Genomic DNA, 22,031 nt, shown 5'->3' with positions numbered 1-22,031 from the left:
TTCTGCAATTCCAAACATGTAAAATACTAATATTTCTATTTATCAAGTGTAGCATTCAGTTATCAAATGAAACATTTGAATGTTGATTCAGAGTTCAGTCCAAGTCTATGGGAATCATTATTCAAATATAGATTACAAATAGAGCTCAGAAATATTATTATTGAGCACTAACACCACTCAAGTTGAATTAATAATGCTCCTATTCTTGGGCTCATATTACAAGTTGAAAGTAAAAAGTTATTAGATGAGCTGTCTATAGCTATAGTATAGATATATATATACAAAACACGGAAGGGGACAGCACTCTCAGGCCGGACCGGGTACACATCCTATGACCCTGTAACATGCACAGCCCTGGGTGCACAATAGCACTCTCAGGAAGCTGCACTGTCCACAGAGTCAAAGGCAGTTAACCCCAGACAGGTCTGGATGCAAGTCCCAAAAGGGAAGATTACAAAAGCAAACAAATAAATAAAACACACAGAGAAAGTCCAGCACTCACTTACAAGCTCACAACTAAGGTAAAAAGTAAAAATGGAAGAGTTAGTTACCGCATCTGGCCAAATGGGACAAGCCCAGGTACCACGTCAAGGTCTCTTCCAAAAACCTGGGTCCCTAAACAGCCACACAATGCAGGCTCACATCCAGCAATTGGCTGGTGAGCCTGCATTGTGTGGCTGATTAGGGACCCAGGTTTTTGGAAGAGACCTTGACGTGGTACCTGGGCTTGTCTCATTTGGCCAGATGCGGTAACTAACTCTTCCATTTTTACTTTTTACCTTAGTTGTGAGCTTGTAAGTGAGTGCTGGACTTTCTCTGTGTGTTTTATATATATATATATATATATATATATATATATATATATATATATATATATATATATATAAATACAGTATCTCACAAAAGTGAGTACACCCCTCATATTTTTGTAAATATTTTATTATATCTTTTCATGCGACAACACTGAAAAAATGACACTTTGCTACAATGTAAAGTAGTGAGTGTACAGCCTGCATAACAGTGTAAATTTGTTGTCCCCTCAAAATAACTCAACACACAGCCATTAATGTCTAAACCGTTGGAAACAAAAGTGAGTACACCCCTAAGTGGAAATGTCCAAATTGGGCCCAAAGTTTCAATAGTTTGTGTGGCCACCATTATTTTCCAGCACTGCCTAAACCCTCTTGGGCATGGAGTTCACCAGAGCTTCACAGGTTGCCACTGGATTCCTCTTCCACTCCTCCATGATAACATCATGGAGCTGGTGGAGGTTAGAAACCTTGTTCTCCCCCACCTTTCGCTTGAGGATGCCCCACAGATGCTCAATAGGGTTTAGGTCTGGAGACATGCTTGGCCAGTCCATCACCTTTACCCTCAGCTCCTTTAGCAAGGCAGTGGAGGTGAGTTTGGGGTTGTTATCATGTTGGAATTCTATCCTGCGGCCCAGTCTCCGAAGGGAGGGGATCATGCTCTGCTTCAGTATGTCACAGTACATGTTGGCAATTATGGTTCCCTCAATGAACTGTAGCTCCCCAGTGCCGGCAACACTCATGCAGGCCCAGACCATGACACTCCTACCACCATGCTTGACTGTAGGCAAGATACACTTGTCTGTGTACTCCTCACCTGGTTACCGTCACACACGCTTGACACCATCTGAACCAAATAAGTTTATATTGGTCTTATCGGACCACAGGACATGGTTCCAGTAATCCATGTCCTTAGTCTGCTTGTCTTCAGCAAACTGTGGGATTTCTTGTGCATCATCTTTATAAGATGCTTCCTTCTGGGACGACAGCCATGCAGACCAATTTGATGTAGTGTGCAGCGTATGGTCTGAGCACTGAAAGGCTGACCTCCCACCCCTTCAACCTCTGCAGCAAAGCTGGCAGCACTCATACATCTATTTCCCAAAGACAACCTCTGGATATGACGCTGAGTATGTGCACTCAACTTCTTTGGTGGACCATGGCAAGGCCTGTTCTGAGTGGAACCTGTCCTGTGAAACCGCTGTATGGTCTTGTCCACCGTGCTGCAGCTCAATTTCGGAGTCTTGGCAATCTTGTTATAGCCTAAGCCATCTTTATGTAGAGCAACAATTCTGTTTTTCAGATCCTCAGAGAGTTCTTTGCCATGAGTTGCCATGTAGAACTTCCAGTGACCAATATGAGAGAGTGTAAGAGCGATAACACAAATTTAACACACCTGCTCCCCATTCACACCTGAGACCACTAATGAGTCGCATGACACCGGGGAGGAAAAATGGCTAATTGGGCCCAATTTGGACATTTCCACTTAGGGGTGTACTCACTTTTTTTGCCAACGGTTTAGACATTAATGGCTGTGTGTTGACTTATTTTGCGGGGTCAGCAAATTTACACTGTTACACAGGCTGTACACTCACTACTTTACATTGTAGCAAAGTGTCATTTCTCCAGTGTTGTCACATGAAAAGATATAATAAAATATTTACAAAAATGTGAGGGGTGTACTCACTTTTGTGAAATAGTGTATATTGCAAGCCTCCACTGTATGTAAGTAGCAAATTCATTTCTCAATTTTAAGTGAAGTGAAAACCTTGCCGGCATGAAGAAAAATCATACAAAATCCTTGGGATTTTTTTAAACCTTGTTTAGTAATGTACAAGTCTCTGTTTCACATAAAGAAAACTACATAACAACATAAACATTTCTCAAGATAAAATGTGTGTTCCTAAATTAAGGTCCTTGCTGTACCAACGAGATTTCTTAGATCATCTCATCTGAGCTGCAATGTTTTGAATATCAGAACCTAAGTATCTCAAGATAGGTTAGAACAGCCTCACATTGAGTATCATAGGCAAGTGGTTAATGGCACTCATGCTTCTTAATGAAGCAAGGGTGTTTATATGAGTGTACAGTGCTAAAGGAAACACACACACATCTCACAGTCATCTGAGTGTGCTCCTGTTGCAAATTCTAAGCTTTCCTTTGAGTAGCAGGGGCCTGAGTCAGTGAGGTAGTAGAACGTGGCTGTGCTCGCTGTGTTGCTTATTTTAATAAGGATTATACTATTCACTCCTGACTATAGCTATAAAAAATGTTAGGTTTTATGTCCATTTAAATATAAAATGTGTATTTGCAAGAAAAAGCAAAAAACCCTGCGATAAGCCATTGTTTTCAGTGAGGTACCATAAATGCAAATGGATTGTAGGAAATGAACTGCTTCCCAGACTCCTTTTTGTTCATTTAAGGCTATATCCTACCCAAGCAAACAGTCAGTAAACATTGTGTGAGACAGATATTATTTTTAATGTGTAAATATTGGCTCATAAACATCTATGGGAGATTAAAGAGGCCCTCAAATGTATTAAACGTTCTTCAAATCAACAACATAACAGAGACTTGAATGTTCGCAAAGTTGTTTTCTTTTATTGTTAGGGTTCTGTCCCTTTCCTGGTTAGTACAACTTGTGGGACGACAGTTCTCGGAGCATTTGACCCCCTACATGAGATTGCTGATGTGTGTGAGCAGCATGGACTGTGGTTACATGTAGATGTGAGTACTCGGGAGAGTAAATTCAATATTAAACTTTCATGATTCAGATAGAGAAAGTAATGTTACACAACCTTTCAATTTATCTGTTACAAAATTAGCTTCATTCTCTTGTATCCTTTGTTAAAGAGTAAACTTAGGTAGGTTAGGGAGCAGCAATGCCTAATGGGAGCTAGCTGAACACATCTGGTGAGCCAATGATATTAAAATTAATAATTTCTTGCTGAAAATTCAATATGTAAGCACTTGACAGCATATTAAAAAAATTGTCATGAGGAAAAAAACTCCATGTTTTTTCAGGCACATTTCACTTCCTGCATTCACTGATTCCACAAACTTGCATCCCAGTGTTACAAAATGGAGCTCATAACCATTATACAGATATAAGCAAAACTGAGCTTTGTCATTTAAGTTTAAATAAAGTTTCACCTTGTTGCTACTTTAATCACCTTCCATTGTCTCTTTAAATTGACATGCAAGTGCAAGAATAATATGCTCTAATATGTCAGAGCAATTTATTATAACACTAATGTTTGCATAAAAGTATTTATTTAATGCCTGCAAAGGGGTTAAACACATAGTTAAAGTCCGCCCAGAACAGAAATGCTCTACTGGGATCTAGCTGAACGCATCAATTGAGCCAATGACAATAGACATTAGCAGGCCCATTTATCAAGCTCCGTATGGAGCTTGAAGGGCCGTGTTTCTGGCGAGTCTTCAGACTCGCCAGAAACACAAGTTATGAAGCAGCGGTCTAAAGACCGCTGCTCCATAACCCTGTCCGCCTGCTCTGAGCAGGCGGACAGAAATCGCCGGAAATCAACCCGATCGAATACGATCGGGTTGATTGACACCCCCCTGCTGGCGGCCGATTGGCCGCGAGTCAGCAGGGGGCGGCGTTGCACCAGTAGCTCTTGTGAGCTGCTGGTGCAATGTTAAATGCGGAGAGCGTATTGCTCTCCGCATTTAGCGAGGTCTTGCGGACCTGATCCGCAGTGTCGGATCAGGTCCGCAAGCCCTTCGATAAATGGGCCCCATAAGCTTAACCCCCAATCACCCACCAACTCCAGTAGTGCATTGCTGCTTCAAGCCTACCTAGGAATGTTTTTCAATAAAGGATACCAAGTAAATTTGATCATAAAAGTCTCCTAAAACTATATGCTCTGTTTGACCCAAGTTTAATTTTCATGTAATCTCAGTAGATTTTCCTTTTACATATCTACTAATGTAGTTGCCATACTTGTCCCTTATCCGAGTCATTGCTATTCTCCTCCTTACAGTCTGCTGTACTGCATTAGGGCAGTTTGTATGTTGACTCTTTTCTTGTCTTTTTAATCTCTATTTTCTTCTTCCCATCGCCATTCTCTCAAACAGGCTGCATTGGGAGGCAGTGCCCTTCTGTCAAAAAAGCACAAACATCTCCTGAATGGCATTGAAAGGTCAGTAATGCAGAGAATTGATAGGGATGTGCTATAGATATTATGCTCAATGATTTTATTATCTACCTATTAAATTATGAACGTAGGTACATGCCAGAATTCCAGTCTGCACTATGTGCCATCCACTACATTAGAGAGGTTAAATTGACGCAATAACTGTGATAGATACATAAAATCCAGTACCCAAAAGAAAAAAAATCATAAAAAATAGCAAAGACAATATAATAAAGAAAAACAAAACAGTGCAAAACTTCTTATAATCCACTCTGGCAGTCGCTCTTTCAGTGTTAGGCACCCAAGCTGAAATTAAATAAATCAAAGAAGGTGTCACATAGTCCAAAGATCAAACACAGGGCCTATAGAAATACAATCTAGGGGCGCGATCCGATATAGATCGTAGTTTGCGGCGCAAGCGAGGGAACCCGCGTCGCCCGCAGTTTCAGCTCGCAACTCGAGCTATCCCATATACTGCGCCGTCAGATGCTAAAGTGCCGTAAGTCTGATAAACCAGCGATGTCCAGAAATCTGCGCAAGTACAAATTTCTGGCGTCGCCAGTGACTTACGGCACGTTAGAAACTGCCGGCGCCTACAAAACCTGACTAAAGTCTAAATCACCCGCACTGTCTAACACGCCTCCCTAACATAGCCCAACACGTCTAACCCTCTATCCGCTATCCCCCCTCACTATCCTAACAATAAAATATGTATTTACCCCTAAACTGCCGCTCCCGGAGCCCGCCGCAACCTAATAAAATTATTAACCCCTAAACCGCCGCCAGCTATATTAAATCTATAACCCCCCTAAAGTGAGCCCCTAACACCACCGCCATCTACCTTACCTACCCCCTAAAGTGAGCCCCTACCCCGCCGCTATCTATTGTAAAATTATTAACCCCTAATCTAATCCCCCTATACCGCCGCCAGCTATATTAAATCATTTAACCCCTGAAATACTAAACTATCCCTACCACTAAACCTAAGTCTAACCCTACAAATAGCCCTGAAAAGGGCTTTTTGCGTGGCATTGCCCCAAAGTAACAGCTCTTTTGCCAGCCCTTAAAAGGGCTTTTTGCGGGGCATGCCCCAAAGAATTCAGCTCTTTTGCCAGCCCTTAAAAGGGCTATTGGCGGGGCTTTGTCACAAAGTAAACTGCTCTTTTGCCTACAATCTACATCCCCCTACACCGCGGCCACCTATAATAAATGTATTAACCCCTAATCGAATCCCCCTACACCGCCGCCAGCTATATTAACTATATTAACCCTAATTATATTAGGGTTAATATAGTTAATATAGTTATTATATTATATATATTAACTATATTAACCCTAATTATATTAGGGTTAATATAGTTAATATCATTATTATATTATATATATATAAAGTATAATAACCCTATCTAACTCTAACATCCCTAACTAAACTCTTATTAAAATAAATCTAATATTAATATTATTAATTAAAATATTCCTATTTAAATCTAAATACTTACCTATAAAATAAATGCTAAGATAGCTACAATATAATTAATAATTACATTATAGCTATGTTAGGGTTTATATTTATTTTACAGGTAAATTGTTAATTATTTTAACTAGGTATAATAGCTATTAAATAGTTATTAACTATTTAATAGCTATCTAGTTAAAATAATTACCCAATTACCTGTAAAATAAATCCTAACCTAAGTTACAAATACACCTACACTATCAATAAATTAAATAAACTACAAATATCTATCTAAAAATACAATTAAATAAACTAAACTAAATTACAAAAAAAAACAAAACACTAAATTACAAAAAATAAAAAAAAGATTACAAGATTTTTAAGCTAATTACACCTATTCTAAGCCCCCTAATAAAATAATAAAGCCCCCCAAAATAAAAAAATTCCCTACCCTATTCTAAATTAAAAAAAGTTCAAAGCTCTTTTACCTTACCAGCCCTTAAAAGGGCCTTTTGTGGGGGCATGCCCCAAAGAAAACTGCTCTTTTGCCTGCAAAAAAACCCACAATACCACCCCCCAACATTACAACCCACCACCCACATACCCCTAATCTAACCCAAACCCCCCTTAAATAAACCTAACACTACCCCCCTGAAGATCTCCCTACCTTGTATTCACCCAGCCGGGCCGAACTCCTCATCCGATCCGGGCGATGTCTTCCAGCAAGCGGCAGTGAAGTCTTCTTCCATCCGGGCGATGTCTTTATCCAAGCGGCAGAGAGTCTTCTTCCATCGGCGATGTCTTCAAGCAAATCAGCATCTTCAATCTTCTTTCTTCGCTCCTCCGCCGCGGAGCATCCATCCGGCACGACGACTTCCCGACGAACGAGGGTCCTTTAAATAACGTCATCCAAGATGGCGTCCGTCGAATTCCGATTGGCTGATAGGATTCTATCAGCCAATCGGAATTAAGGTAGAAAAATCTGATTGGCTGATTGAATCAGCCAATCAGATTCAAGTTCAATCCGATTGGCTGATTGGTTCATGCCCCCACAAAAGGCCCTTTTAAGGGCTGGTAAGGTAAAAGAGCTTTGAACTTTTTTGAATTTAGAATAGGGTAGGGATTTTTTTTATTTTGGGGGGCTTTATTATTTTATTAGGGGGCTTAGAATAGGTGTAATTAGCTTAAAAATCTTGTAATCTTTTTTTTTATTTTTTGTAATTTAGTGTTTGTTTGTTTTTTGTAATTTAGTTTAGTTTATTTAATTGTATTTTTAGATAGATATTTGTAGTTTATTTAATTTATTGATAGTGTAGGTGTATTTGTTACTTAGGTTAGGATTTATTTTACAGGTAATTGGGTAATTATTTTAACTAGGTAGCTATTAAATAGTTAATAACTATTTAATAGCTATTATACCTAGTTAAAATAATTAACAATTTACCTGTAAAATAAATATAAACCCTAACATAGCTATAATGTAATTATTAATTACATTGTAGCTATCTTAGAGTTTATTTTATAGGTAAGTATTTAGATTTAAATAGGAATATTTTAGTTTATAATATGAATTAGATTTATTTAATAAGAATTTAGTTAGGGGTGTTAGGGTTAGATAGAGTTAATATAGTTTATATAAATACTATAGTAACTATATTAACCCTAATATAATTAGGGTTAATATAGTTAATATATATAATGTAATAACTATATGAACTATAATATACTTAGGGTTAATATAGATAATATAGCTGGCGGCGGGGTAGGTAGATTAAATTAGGGGTTAATAATTTTAATATAGATGGCGGCGGTGTAAGGGGTTCACATTAGGGGATAGATCAGTTAGATGGTGGCGGTTTTAGGGGCTCACAGTAGGGGGTTAGTTTATGTAGATGGCGGCGGTTTAGGGGTTAAATACTTTATTAGGGATTGCGGCGGGGGAGATAGACATTGCGCATGCGTTAGGTGTTAGGTTTTATTTAGCAGATCGCGGTTGACAGGGAGATAGACATTGCGCATGCGTTAGGTGTTAGGTTTTATTTAGCAGATCGCGGTTGACAGGGAGATAGACATTGCGCATGCGTTAGGTGTTAGGTTTATTTTAGCAGCCAGTTTAGGGAGTTACGGGGCTCCAATAGTCAGCGTAAGGCTTCTTACGGCTGCTTTTTGTGGCGAGGTGAAAATTGAGTAAGATTTCTCCATTTTCGCCACGTAAGTCCTTACGCTGTATATTGGATACCAAACTGCGCGGGTTTGGTATACCTGCCCATGGCCCAAAAAACTACGGGCGACGGCAGAAATATACGCGCGTAACTTCTAGGTTACGCCGTATATAGGATACCAAACCCGCGCAAATATTGGCGTCGCCAGCTTTTGCGGGCGACGATTTTTATCGGATCGACCCCCTGATAATAGTGCTATAACAAGTGTGCTGCACACTTGCAGTGATTTACTAATCTCCTAATGACTTCAGAAAATGATGCACCCATTAAAAAATGATAAAATAAGGATTAATTAAAAAATATTTGTTAGGAAGGAGCCAGCCACAATAGGTTTCTAGTGACAAATTTCTCAACATGGTGGTTGTTTCATCAGCAAAATGACAGGACTACCTTAAAGGGATAATATACTATAAAATAGGTTTGCTCTTAATGTGTTTCCACTTACTTGTTATGACAGCTGCAGCATTTAAAATGTATAAATCCCATTACGCTGCTTTCTGCATACAGCATCTTACAATGTATTTTGAGAAAACCTTGCCACCTTTTAGTTTGCGAGAAAAAACTGTGAGATCTGTAGTGCGAAAATCTTTACAGAATTAAGCTGGGATTAGAGAAACAATTTCATATACGCCCTTGCAAAGCCCATGGAACGCCCATGTTCAGCCCATTTTAAGAAAAAAAAACAACAATTACACCAAGTACGATTTTTTAAGTGATTTTTGCACATCCAGAGTAATTAAAGGGATATGAAACCCTTTCATGATTCAGATAGAGCATGCAATTGTAAGCAACTTTCTAATTTACTCCTATTATCAAATTTCCTTCATTCTCTTGGTATCTTTATTTGAAAAAGCACCAATCAGCAAACGCTACTCAGGTACTGAAACAAAAATGGGCTGGCTCCTAAGCTTACATTCCTGATTTTTCTAGTAAAGATACCAAGAGAACGAAGAAAAATTGATAATAGGTGTAAATTAGAAAGTTGCTTAAAATTGCATACGCTGTCTGAATAATGAAAGAAACAATTTGGTTTCCATATTCCTTCAAAAGTTATAAGTATCTGAAAATAAAACTACTGCACAACCATATGTCCTTAAGCAATTACTTTAACATCCCTTTAAGATTTAATTGTGTATATATCAGGGATGGACTGACAAGTCGGGCAAATCGGCCCTTGTCTAAGGGCCCCTGCTTTTTAAGGGGCCCCATGCATCATACTGAACTAGCAGGATTTTTTAAAAAATTATTTAATATTTTTATTTTTTTGGGCTTTGCGGGCTCTCACATGTGCGGCTTGAGTCGAGTGTGACTTAGTGCGTGAATCGATACGTGTGACTTCCTAGGAACGAAAGAGCTGGTTAGGTAAGTTGTGACAAGTCCTGGCACTGGCAGACTAAAGTGATACCCTGCAATATGTGGACCGGGTGTGTATAAGTCCGGAATCCGGTCCACATATTCATGATCACCTGGCTGGCTGCTCAGCTCCACCCACACGCCGTGCGCACACAATTTTAATTGAGGCTATAGAGTCGGCAGCCACAGCATAGCAGACAGTGTGGCCACGTGTGGTGAAGGAGGAGGACTGAGTCAGGTGAGGGCCAAGGCGCCAACTCAGGTAAGGGAAGGAGCCGGCTGCCGAAGGCTTTAGCAAAAATCCCATCAGATTGAATATATTATGGATTTAAAAGGAAAAAAAATACTTTAATGTTTTTAATGCATTTGAAAAAATGTAGTATGGGAATTCATGAGTATTTATTAGATTATTGTGTTACTGAGCACACACTGTCATACAGAATCATCGCCAGTGACCTTTGTTATTCACATCCTTTTCCTAATATAATAAATATGATTACATATTATTGTATTGTAGCATTTTGTTGTGTTGTATGTCGTTTTGATTTTTTACTTTGTCCCTTTTGAATGGGTGACAATTTTTTTTTATCTTTTTTGGTTGTTCTATGATCTTATTATAGGGCCAATTCGGTTACTTGGAATCCTCATAAGATGCTTGGTGCTGGCTTGCAGTGCTCTGCTTTTCTCCTGCGGGACACCACAGTAAGTATGTTTAATTGTTTTCAAAATATGTATTGTCAGTAGATCACACTAGCTCAATGACATCCCCTGGCATAGATACTGTATATGCGTGGTACCTGATCATGCGGGTGAACAGAAAAAACCCCAATTCATTTAGCCCCTTTCCAAAAAACAGCAACATACAATCTTTTACCCTAAAAAGGATATGTGGTTGTCATTTTGTTCATGAAAAACCTGTTTATTTCCTTATCCATTATCCATAAATTTAGAATATACAACAAAATCGGAGAGCTAAAACTGTACCTCACTGCCACAAAACCATAATGCACATCATTTAAAAAAGGGGAGAATATTCTCTAATGTGTTGTCACAGAAACGTCTAGATATAGCATACTTGATTTAAAAAAAGTATTTTTAAACTGCAACACTTGCTTTACAGAAAAATGGGTGTGGGTGATAAAATTGTTGTTTTCTCCCTTCCAGAAATAATCACACACACGAGATGCAAAAAAGACAGTCACCTCTTTAAATAATGGGTTATGTAACTCTCTAGATATTGTGAGGTGTATGCAATAAATGGCTTTTGCATGAATCATTAAACACTTTAAAAACGTCCTCTGAAACTGTGCCTCTGACAAAAATAACCCCTCACACAAGACCTTGAAAAAAGGAAAGTTGCATCTTTCAAATGAGGTATCTCATAATACAATAACTATTAGATATTAGTAATTGTTTGATACGTTCACCAGTGGAGCAAATATTTTATCGGCAGATACACACCAAAAGCCATTTCTAGTCTAACTATTAATCTATTTAAATATATAGGCTTTATTAAAGGGACAGTAAACTGTTTGAGATAGAACTGTACATTTTATATTACAAAGTAATAAAAAAAACTTTCGGCTAAATTATGAGTCTTGCGTTATGAGTAACAAAGCAGCGTTAAGCCTCATAACGCTGCTTTTTTTACTACCGCTGCTATTACGAGTCTTGCAGATTTAGGGGCACCGCACACTTTTTTGGCCTTACCGCAAATCAACTTACGCAATTTGCGTATAGTCTTTTTTCTATGGGACTTCCATAGCGCCGGTATTACGAGCTTGTCCTGGGAGGCCAAAAAGTGAGCGGTACGCCCTATCCCGTCAAGATTCGTACCGCATTTTAAAGTCAGTAGTAATGAGTTTTACACTACAACGCTGTAGCATAAAACTCATATCTAAAGTGCTAAAAAGTACACTAACACCCATAAACTACCTATTAACCCCTAAACCAAGGCCCTCCCGCATCGTAAACACTAAAATTAAATTATTAACCCCTAATCTGCTGCTCCGGACATCGCCGCCACTATAATAAACATATTAACCCCTAAACCGCCGCACTCCCGCCTTGCAAACATTAGTTAAATATTATTAAACCCTAATCTGCTGTCCCTAACATTGCCGCCAGCTTCCTACATTTATTAACCCCTAATCTACCGCCCCCAACGTCGCTGCCACTATATTAAATTTATTAACCCCTAAATCTAAGTTTAACTCTAACCCTAACACCCCCTAACTTAAATATAATTAAAATAAATATAAATAAAAATGACTATCATTACCTAAATAATTCCTATATAAAACTAAATACTTACCTATAAAATAAACCCTAAGCTAGCTACAATACAACTAATAGTTACATTGTATCTATCTTAGGGTTTATTTTTATTTTACAGGCAAGTTTGCATTTATTTTAACTAGGTAGAATAGTTACTAAATAGTTATTAACTATTTAATAACTACCTAGCTGAAATAAATACAAATTGACCTGTAAAATAAAACCTAACCTGTCTTACACTAACACCTAACCCTATAATTAAATAAATTCCCTAAATTAAATACAATTAACTAAATTCAAAACAATTAGCTAGATTACAAAAAAAAACAACACTAAATTATAGAAAATAAAAAACAAATTAGAAGATATTTAAACTAATTACACCTAATCTAATAGCCCTATCAAAATAAAAAAAAAACACCCAAAATAAAAAAAAACCTAACCTAAACTAAACTACCAATAGCCCTTAAAAGGGCCTTTTGCGGGGCATTGCCCCAAAGAAATCAGCTCTTTTCCCTGTAAAAAAAAAAAATACAAACAACCCCCCCAACAGTAAAACCCACCACCCACACAACCAACCCCCCAAATAAAACCCTAACTAAAAAAACCTAAGCTCCCCATTGCCCTTAAAAGGGCATTTGGATGGGCATTGCCCTTAAAAGGGCATTTAGCTCTATTGCGGCCCAAAGCCCTAACCTAAAAATAAAACCCACCCAATACACCCTTAAAAAATCCTAACACTAACCCCCGAAGATCCACTTACCGGGAGAAGTCTTCATCCAAGCGGCAAGATGACCTCAACGAAGCCGGCAGAAGTGGTCCTCCAGACGGGCAGAAGTGGTCCTCCAGACGGGCAGAAGTCTTCATCCAGATGGCATCTTCTATCTTCATCCTTCCGACGCGGAGCGGCTCCATCTTCAAGACATCCGGCGCGGAGCATCCTCTTCAATCGACTGCTTCTTCTGGAATGAATGTTTCTTTAAGTGACGTCATCCAAGATGGCCCTTAGATTCCGATTGGCTGATAGAATTCTATCAGCCCATAGGAATTAAGGTTGAAAAAATCCTATTGGCTGATGCAATCAGCCAATAGGATTGAACTTCAATCCTATTGGTTGATCCAATCAGCCAATAGGATTGAGCTCGCATTCTATTGGCTGTTCCAATCGTTTTGGGGGGATGTCAGTTTAGAGGTTAATACATTTTATTATTAGTTGCGATGTGGGGGGATGGCGTATATTGGGGTTTTGATGCGTCAGGTTAATTTTTTTTGAAGTGCGTTAGATTTTTACGCGTGTTTACACATTTTTTTTTGTTTTTACTTAGGCGCCGGCAGTTCATTAACTGCCGTAAGTCCCTGCCACTCCAGAAATGTGTATTTCTGCACATTTCTGAACCTCGCCAGTTTATCTGATTTACGGCAGTATATGATCTGCTGGCATGGTTTATGTGATTCACCTGATGTGCGAGGTAAACTTATGGGCGAAGTGGGTTTCAGAAGTCGCGCTGAAACCTACACCGTATATATATATACAGGTGGCCCTCGTTTTACAACGGTTCAATTTACACCGTTTCAGAATAACAACCTTTTTTTCCAGTCATGTGACTGCTATTGAAAAGCATTGAGAAGCAGTGCATTTATTAAAATAGCCAGTAGGTGGAGCTGTCCGCTTGTGTTGCAGTAAAGCCAAGCAAGCTGAAATTAATCAGTTTAACCAGACCTGAGCTATCAAGCAGATTTCAAAGTAACAAGATCTTCCTGTCTATAAATCAGTCCAGATTGAAATGCATAGAAAGAACTGTTTGCAGAAAAATGAAAGTGAAGTCTGTATTGTGTGATTTTTTTTTAGGTTTATAATGCTGTTTAGCAAATGTTTTTGTTCATTTAACTTAGTTTAATTATATATTCTGTGTTGTGTGATTATTTTATTAGGTTTATAATGCTGTTTAGCATTTAAAGTCTTCATTTCAAAGCTTTAAAAATAATGTATTAGGTGTTACTTATGACAATTTTGAGAGGGGCCTGGAACCTATCTCCCTCACTTTCCATTGACTTACATTATAAACTGGGTTTCAATTTACAACGGTTTCGATTTACAACCATTCCTTCTGGAACCTAACCCCGGCGTAAACTGAGGGCTACCTGTATATATATATATATATATATATCTGTAATCTTGCCCCTAGCCGACAGCATTTAGTAGAATTTAAATTTAAACTCTTTCCTACATACCTTCAAATTGAAATGGATTATAATTATTATTTTTATTAATATTAATTATTTAGGGCTTACTGGAAAAATGCCACGCAGCTAACGCTACCTACCTCTTTCAAAACGACAAATTTTATGACATAAAATATGATACAGGAGACAAATCAATCCAATGTGGGCGTAGGGTGGATTGTTTAAAGCTGTGGCTAATGTGGAAGGCACTTGGGACTGAGGGACTGGAGAAAAGAGTGGACAAGGCAATCGAAAATACCAGGTAATACTATAATTATCATTTATAGTGCCATCAAATATCATAGTTCTGGATACATGAGTAGGGATAAACAAAGGGCTAGATTCATGTATACTTGTTAGGCTGTTGAAGGGCCTTGTCATTAAAGGGATACTAAACCCAAATTTTTCCTTTATGATTCGGATAGAGCACATAATTGAAACAAAAATGAAACAAACTAACAAGCAACCTCCTTTATAAAACAGTCCACTCTGCCATATGCATAAAAACAGAAATGTGAACAGCAGGCAGACATGACAGTTTCAAACTTTATATCACCTTAAAGGGACACTGAACCCAATTTTTTTATTTCGTGATTCAGATAGAGCATGTAATTTTAAGCAACTTTCTAATTTACTTCTATTATCAATTTGTCTTTGTTCTCTTGGTATCTTTATTTGAAAAAGCAGGAATGAAAGCTTAAGAGCCGGCACATTTTTGGTTCAGCACCCTGGGTAGCACTTGCTGATTGGTGGCTAGATTTATCAGCAAGCGCTACCTAGGTGCTGAACTTAATTAAAATATGCCAGCTCCTAAGCTTTCATGTCTGCTTTACAAATAAAGATACCATTAGAACGAATAAAAATTTATAATTGGGGTTTAAGGTGATATCAAGTTTGAAATTGTTATTTCTGCATGCTGTTCACATTTCTGCTTTTTATGCATATGGTAGAGTTGACTGTTTTATAGAAGAGGTTGCTTGTTAGTTTGTTTTATTTTTATTTGTAAGTTTTGTAATGTTTTTAAAACATTTTTGTGATGCTGGTATTCTTGGAAGTCATTTTATGCGGAGGGAAGTTAAAGGGACATTAAATCCAAAATTATTTTTAATGATTAAGATAGAACATACAATTTTAACAAATTAATACAGGAGTAGAAGGGCCATACGCAGAAGAGCTTACAATCTATCGATGTAATATAAACAAATTAACATGTACCATGTCTACAAGAGAAGTGCAAAACAGATGTAATAAAAAATGAAAATCTAATTTGAAACTTATACAGATTTTATTTTTAAATCATTTTCCTTTACATGCTTTTAAACTAATCGTTATATTTATTTATTTCTATGGTTTTGATCGACAGCTATTTAGTAGAAGAAATTAAGAAGAGAGAGGGATTTCTTCTAGTGATGCAGGTAGGATAAACAAGTCTACATTGCAACATTTCTGATTTACCTTCAATATTCTGAATTTAAAACTGTTTAAACTAACAGTATATTTGGCATATAAGAAGGCCAAAACATTGTATATTCCAGATAATTAATGGAAAAGTCTATATAGGACATTAAAAGTGTGTTTTTGATGTTTACTTATTTTGTTATTTTCTCTGTGCAGTAATTTATATCGGATATTTTTGTGTTATGAGTGTTTTGCATCTAAAATAGGTAAATGTGCACATCACAATTGGCCAAAAGTATGTTGTGGACACCTTACTATCCCACCTATATGAGATTTTTGGACATCCCATTCCAAAACCATGGGCATTAATATGGAGTTACCCCTGACGCCTTTACTGCTACAACAGCCACAACTCTTCTGGGAAGTTTTTGCATAAGGAATGTAAAGTGTTTTTGTGGGAATTTGTCCACATTGAGCCAAAAGAGCATTTGTGAGGTCAGGCACAGATGTTGGCCTGGCCCACAATCAGAGTTCCAATGAAGCCCAAAGGTGTTCAATGGGGTTGAGGTCAGGGCTCTGTGCAGGCCACAAAAGTGTTGTGAATTTTATGCACCTGTTAGCAATGGGTGTATCTGAAACACCTGAACTCAATAATTAGTAGGGGTGTCCACAAACTTTATTTTTAGAAATGTATTTATGCAATGGAATGTACATTTATTTATAACATAAACATAAAATTGGCACATCTTTGAAAAGCAAAGTATAAATTTAATAACCTTATTCTATTATCAGAGATGGGTTCTTCCATTTTTTTCCATTAACATTATTGGTTATGTCTTAGTTTAGAGCAATGGTGGCATGAGCTACAAAGGTGGCACTAAAAACCCTATGATATTTCTAAGGCTACATATGGGTTATTCTTGTCTTTGTTTGTTTGATTACATTGTGATCTTTAAAGGACAATACTGCTGTAATGTGTTAGACCATTTTATTTTTGCACTGTTGCTTGAATAAAACTATTGTTTTACTCCATGCAGAGAATTACATATTTAAAGTCAACTCTGGAGCAAAAATGCACTACTGGGAGCTAGCTGAACACATCTGGAAGCCAATGACAAGAGACATAATGTCTGCAGCCACCAATCACCAGCTAGTTCCCAGTAGGCCATATACCCATAATACTGATATGGTTTTACTTTGAATGTGAATAATCTTATTTATTAGTTGGTATAAATCTAGTTAGAAACTAGAAACAATTCTAAAGTGTCCTTATTTTGACTCTCACTTCTTGTATACCTGGAAAACCATGTAAATGAAGAACCTGATCAACTCATTAGATTTCTTTTAAACACAACCTATTCATACTTGTTTAATATGCCTCTAATTTTTTTACAGCCGGAGTTTGTAAACCTATGTTTTTGGTATGTGCCAACCAGTCTGCAAGGAAAATACTCTTCACCTGATTTTTGGGACAGACTTGGAAAGGTATAGTTAGGTTCAATAGTACTCCTGCATATTCTTAGAACGTAAAAGTTGTTCTTTATATTATTTGCCCTACATTATTGTGGTAACATATTCTGCATTTGTTGATTGGAGTTAGGTAAGAACTTCTCACAAATCTTCCAGAGTTTTTATTTATATTTTCCACTACCTGGCAGCTGCAGGTTTGTTTGTAGCTGTTTGTAATATGAAAGCCTGAGTTGTAACTCTGCTCCAAATTAATTGGTAGCACTGTGACTTGCACGTATAATGCAGCAGAGCTTGTTGCACAATTACAGACCTAGCAACCATCCCAGATCCTGAGGGACTGTCATGGTTTGAGAGGCTTGGCCCATTTGCCACCCATAGCTTCTTGGTCAGGACAAATGGGCTGGTTTTCAGGGACTGCCCCAGCTGTGAGAAGGACATGCCCTATACCGCCCATGACAAAGCCAGCCATGCACATAACATGCCTTGGCCCCTCTTACAGTAGTCCCACCCCAAAACACTAAAGGGCCACCACTCACAAGTTCCCCCCACCTCCCTGTCTTGAAAAGCTTTTCGAAAAATTTGCTAGGTATGCAATTAGCATATTAACTAGAGATGGGCAAATGTTTTGCAATATTCGAAAAATCAAGCGAATTTTAACACATTGGTTCGTTTCGAATTTTGAATATTTGTACAACATTCTAACATTCGTTTAATGTAATAGTATTTCTAATGCTTTCTTTAAGTGTAATATCCAATTATTTTATGCAAATATATTTTATGCAAATATATGAATTCGAAAAATTCTAATCAATATATTTGTAATAGTATTTCTAATGCTCTCTTTAAATGTAATATTTGAATAATGCAATATTCGAAATAGAAACATTCAAATTGATATATTTGTATCTATTATTTATCAATTTACTAAAATCACTACCACATGAACTATTGAACTTCTGAATAGTATTTGTTAAATCAAATGTTACATTTCAAAATTTCGAATGTGGATATTGTCAGGTTAGGAAATGTCCAGAAGAAGACCCAAATGCTAGGGCGAACTTAAACAACACCCTTGCACTCTGAGTTTAATCCAGGACGGGACCCCACGACAACCTCCAAAAAACAAAGTACTCACGATATGGAGCAGGGTTAGCCTGTGCCAAAGTAATTCATGATATCAGCCAGATAGACTTCTGAATAAGGAACTGGTTTCAGGAAATGTCTTCCACAGTATCAGGAGAGCAGGGATAGTCCACTTATACTCAGACAGAAGAAGGGTAAAACAGGAAACAGTTAATAATGCAGGAGTAGGTCATTTGTTATCAGGCAGTCTGAAGGTTAACACTGTGTAGACAGTCTTTGCAGAGTATGCAACAGGTAATCAGGCAGTTTGAGGGTTAACACTGAGTAGACAGTCTTTGCAGAGTATGCAACAGGTAATCAGGCAGTGTGAGAGTTAACACTGTGTAGACAGTCTTTGCAGAGTATGCAACAGGTAATCAGGCAGTTTGAGGGTAAACACTGTGTAGTCAGAACTTGCAGAATTAACAACATGTAATCAGGTAGTTTGAAGGTTAACACTGTGTTGTCAGAACTTGCAGAGATAGCAACAGGTAAGCTGGTAGTTTGAAGGTTAACACAGATTAATCAGTACTTGTTGAGATTGGCAACAGGATATCAAGCAGTTTGAAGGTTTACACTGAATAATTGTATTTGCAGAGTTTGGAAACAGGTAAACATGCAGATTGAAGGTTTCACAGAAATAACAGTATTTGAATAGTTTGGCAGTACACAGAGTAGTCTGAATATGCAAGGTTTGCAGCAGGTAAACAGGAAGTTTGAAAGTTTCACAAAACAAACAGTACTTGCATTGTTTGGAGACAGGTAATCAGGAGGTTGAAGGTTAATCCAGCATAGTAAATCCTTGAAGAGATTGGCAACAGAAAAGCAGCAGTTAGAGAGATTCCTCAGTGAAATCCTATCAGAAGCCAAAAAGTTAACAAACAAACTGGCACTGGAGAAACAGGAAGCCAAGAATAAAAAGCCTGGTTGTGACATCATCAGGAAGGGGTGGCTCAGACACCTGTCAATCAAGCACACAGAGAGGACTGCAGAGCTTCCCAGCAGCTGAGCGTGAGAGTGCCCCCTCCTCAAGGACCCCTCCGGGGGACCCAACCGGGCCTGGCAGGGTATTTCTTGTGAAAAGACTTGACAAGAGTTGGAGCATGAATATGAGAGGCCGGTTCCCAAGATCGTTCAGAGATAGGATAACCCTTCCAATGGACCAGGTAGTACAGCCGATTGCCCTGTAGCTTGGAATCGAGAATCTGGCCGACTTCAAACTCAGAAGTTCCCTCTACGGAAAGTGGAGGAGGTGGTTTACTCTTGATAGAGTACTGATTGTAGATGACTGGCTTGAGTAGGGAGACATGAAACACTGGATGGATCTTGAGAGTCTTGGGTAAGGCCAGGTGGTATGCAGAAGAACAATCTCTGGAAACAATTCGAAAAGGTCCAATGTACATAGGACCCAACTTGGTACAAGGTTGTTTTAGACGTATGAATCTGGTGGATAAAAATACTCTGTCTCCAGTACGAAGTAAAGGAGCCTTGCACCTTCTGCGATCAGCATATTTCTTATGTCTTAAGGAAGAAGAGAGTAGATTTTGATGAATGAGTTGCCAGTGATTACTGAGATTTTTCACTATACGATCTGCTCCAGGGACTTCAGTAGAACTGGTATTCATAGGAAAGGTTCTAGGTTCAAATCCATAAGCTGCCTTAAAGGGAGAGGTCTGTAATGAGGCGTTATAACGTGAGTTGTGAGCTAATTCCGCCAAAGGCAATAACTGAGACCAGTTGGAGGGGTGATGGTCTACATAATGTCTTAGAAAAGATTCCAAGGCTTGATTTACACGCTCAGTCTGTCCGTTGGATTGAGGATGGTGTGCAGTAGAAAGTGATATGTTGATTCCGAAGTGCTTACAAAAAGACCTCCAAAATTTGGAAACAAATTGGACTACACAATCTGAGACTATGTCAGTGGGAAAACCATGTAAACGAGATATATGTAGAACAAAGAGTTCAGAAAGTCTTTGAGCTGAAGGCAAGCCTGGAAGAGGTATGAAGTGAGCAGACTTGGAGAACCGATTCACCACTACCCAAATGGTCGTATTTCCAGCAGAAACAGGAAGATCTGTAACAAAGTCCATGGATAAGTGAGACCAAGGGTAATGAGGAATAGGAAGAGGGTGTAATAGACCAAACGGTCGATGAGAAGATTGTTTGTTCGAAGCACAAGAACTACAAGCAGCAATATAATCCTTAACATCCCTCCTCATAGTGGACCACCAAACATGCTGCTTCAGTTTCCACAATGTATTGGTTATTCCCGGATGACCTGCTGAAATGTTGTCATGAGCCCAACGTAGAAGCTTAAGACGTAATCCTTTGGGTACATACAGGATACCAAAAGGTAGTTTGCAAGAAGATGGTACCCGGACTTGAGCAGCATGTAAAGCCTGTACTGGAAAAGAGGATACTTGAGCCTTTGACTGGACGTAGTATAGGTTCTGAATCCAATGGAGAAGGTTCAGAAGATTGGAACTGCCTAGATAAAGCATCTGCCTTGGAATTTTTTAAACCAGGAACATAGGAAAGTACAAAATTAAACCTGGAGAAGAACAAGGCCCACCGAGCCTGACGAGGATTGAGACGTGTAGCTGTTTGGAGGTATAAAAGATTCTTGTGATCTGTCAGAATGAAAAAAGGTTGACTGGTACCCTCTAACCAATGCCTCCATTCATCCAAAGCTAATTTTAAAGCCAAAAGCTCCTTATTGCCCACATCATAATTTAACTCGGCAGGATTGAATTTTTTTGAAAAGAACGCCACAGGATGTATCTTGCTGGTAGTCGGATCACGTTGGGAGAGAACAGCTCCAGCTGCTATAGAGGAAGCGTCAACCTCCAAAATAAACTGGAAATCAGGAATTGGATGACTGAGAAGAGGTGCAGAAGAAAATGATGATTTTAGCGTTTCAAAAGCCTGTACTGCCGAAGAGGACCAGTTCTTACAATTTTGCCCTTTCTTAGTAAGAGAAGTGAGTGGAGACGTGATGTCAGCAAAGTTCTTTATAAACTTTCTATAGTAATTGGCAAAGCCAAGAAACCTCTGCAGGGATTTGAGAGTAGTTGGTCTGGGCCAGTCCTTGATAGCCGACAGTTTAGCAGGATCCATCTCAAAACCTGACTCAGAAATGATATACCCCAAAAAGGGGATGGAACTCTGATGAAAAGAGCATTTCTCCAATTTAGCGAACAGGGAATTGTCTCGTAACCTCTGAAGAACCAGTCTTACATGATGTACATGTTCCTGTAATGTTTTCGAATAGATTAGAATGTCATCGAGGTAAATGATAACAAATTGATTTAGATAATCTCTGAAGATTTCGTTGACAAAGTGCTGAAATACTGCTGGTGCATTGCACAATCCAAATGGCATTACTAGATACTCGTAGTGACCAAATCTAGTGTTAAATGCCGTCTTCCATTCGTCTCCTTTACAGATTCTGACCAGATTGTAGGCCCCACGGAGATCTAACTTGGAAAAAATAGAAGCACCTTGAAGACGATCGAATAACTCAGAAATGAGCGGCAGAGGATAG

The 22,031-nt window shown here is 38.4% G+C and overlaps 1 protein-coding gene across 1 annotated transcript in view; it reads left to right on the top strand.

The window, feature by feature from the left end:
• The window catches only part of CSAD (cysteine sulfinic acid decarboxylase), a 144,009-nt gene that overhangs the window by 87,971 nt on the left and 34,007 nt on the right, over positions 1-22,031 (top strand). The window contains exons 8-13 of the mRNA XM_053708322.1: positions 3,420-3,536; positions 4,908-4,972; positions 10,618-10,699; positions 14,560-14,759; positions 15,861-15,912; positions 17,291-17,380. Of these exons, the coding sequence (XP_053564297.1) occupies positions 3,420-3,536; positions 4,908-4,972; positions 10,618-10,699; positions 14,560-14,759; positions 15,861-15,912; positions 17,291-17,380 (606 nt within the window). The remainder of the gene's footprint in view (positions 1-3,419; positions 3,537-4,907; positions 4,973-10,617; positions 10,700-14,559; positions 14,760-15,860; positions 15,913-17,290; positions 17,381-22,031) is intronic.

This window comes from Bombina bombina, chromosome 3 (assembly GCF_027579735.1).
Source record: "Bombina bombina isolate aBomBom1 chromosome 3, aBomBom1.pri, whole genome shotgun sequence".
NCBI lineage: Eukaryota > Metazoa > Chordata > Amphibia > Anura > Bombinatoridae > Bombina > Bombina bombina.
This window is presented reverse-complemented; position numbering and strand designations above follow the sequence as displayed.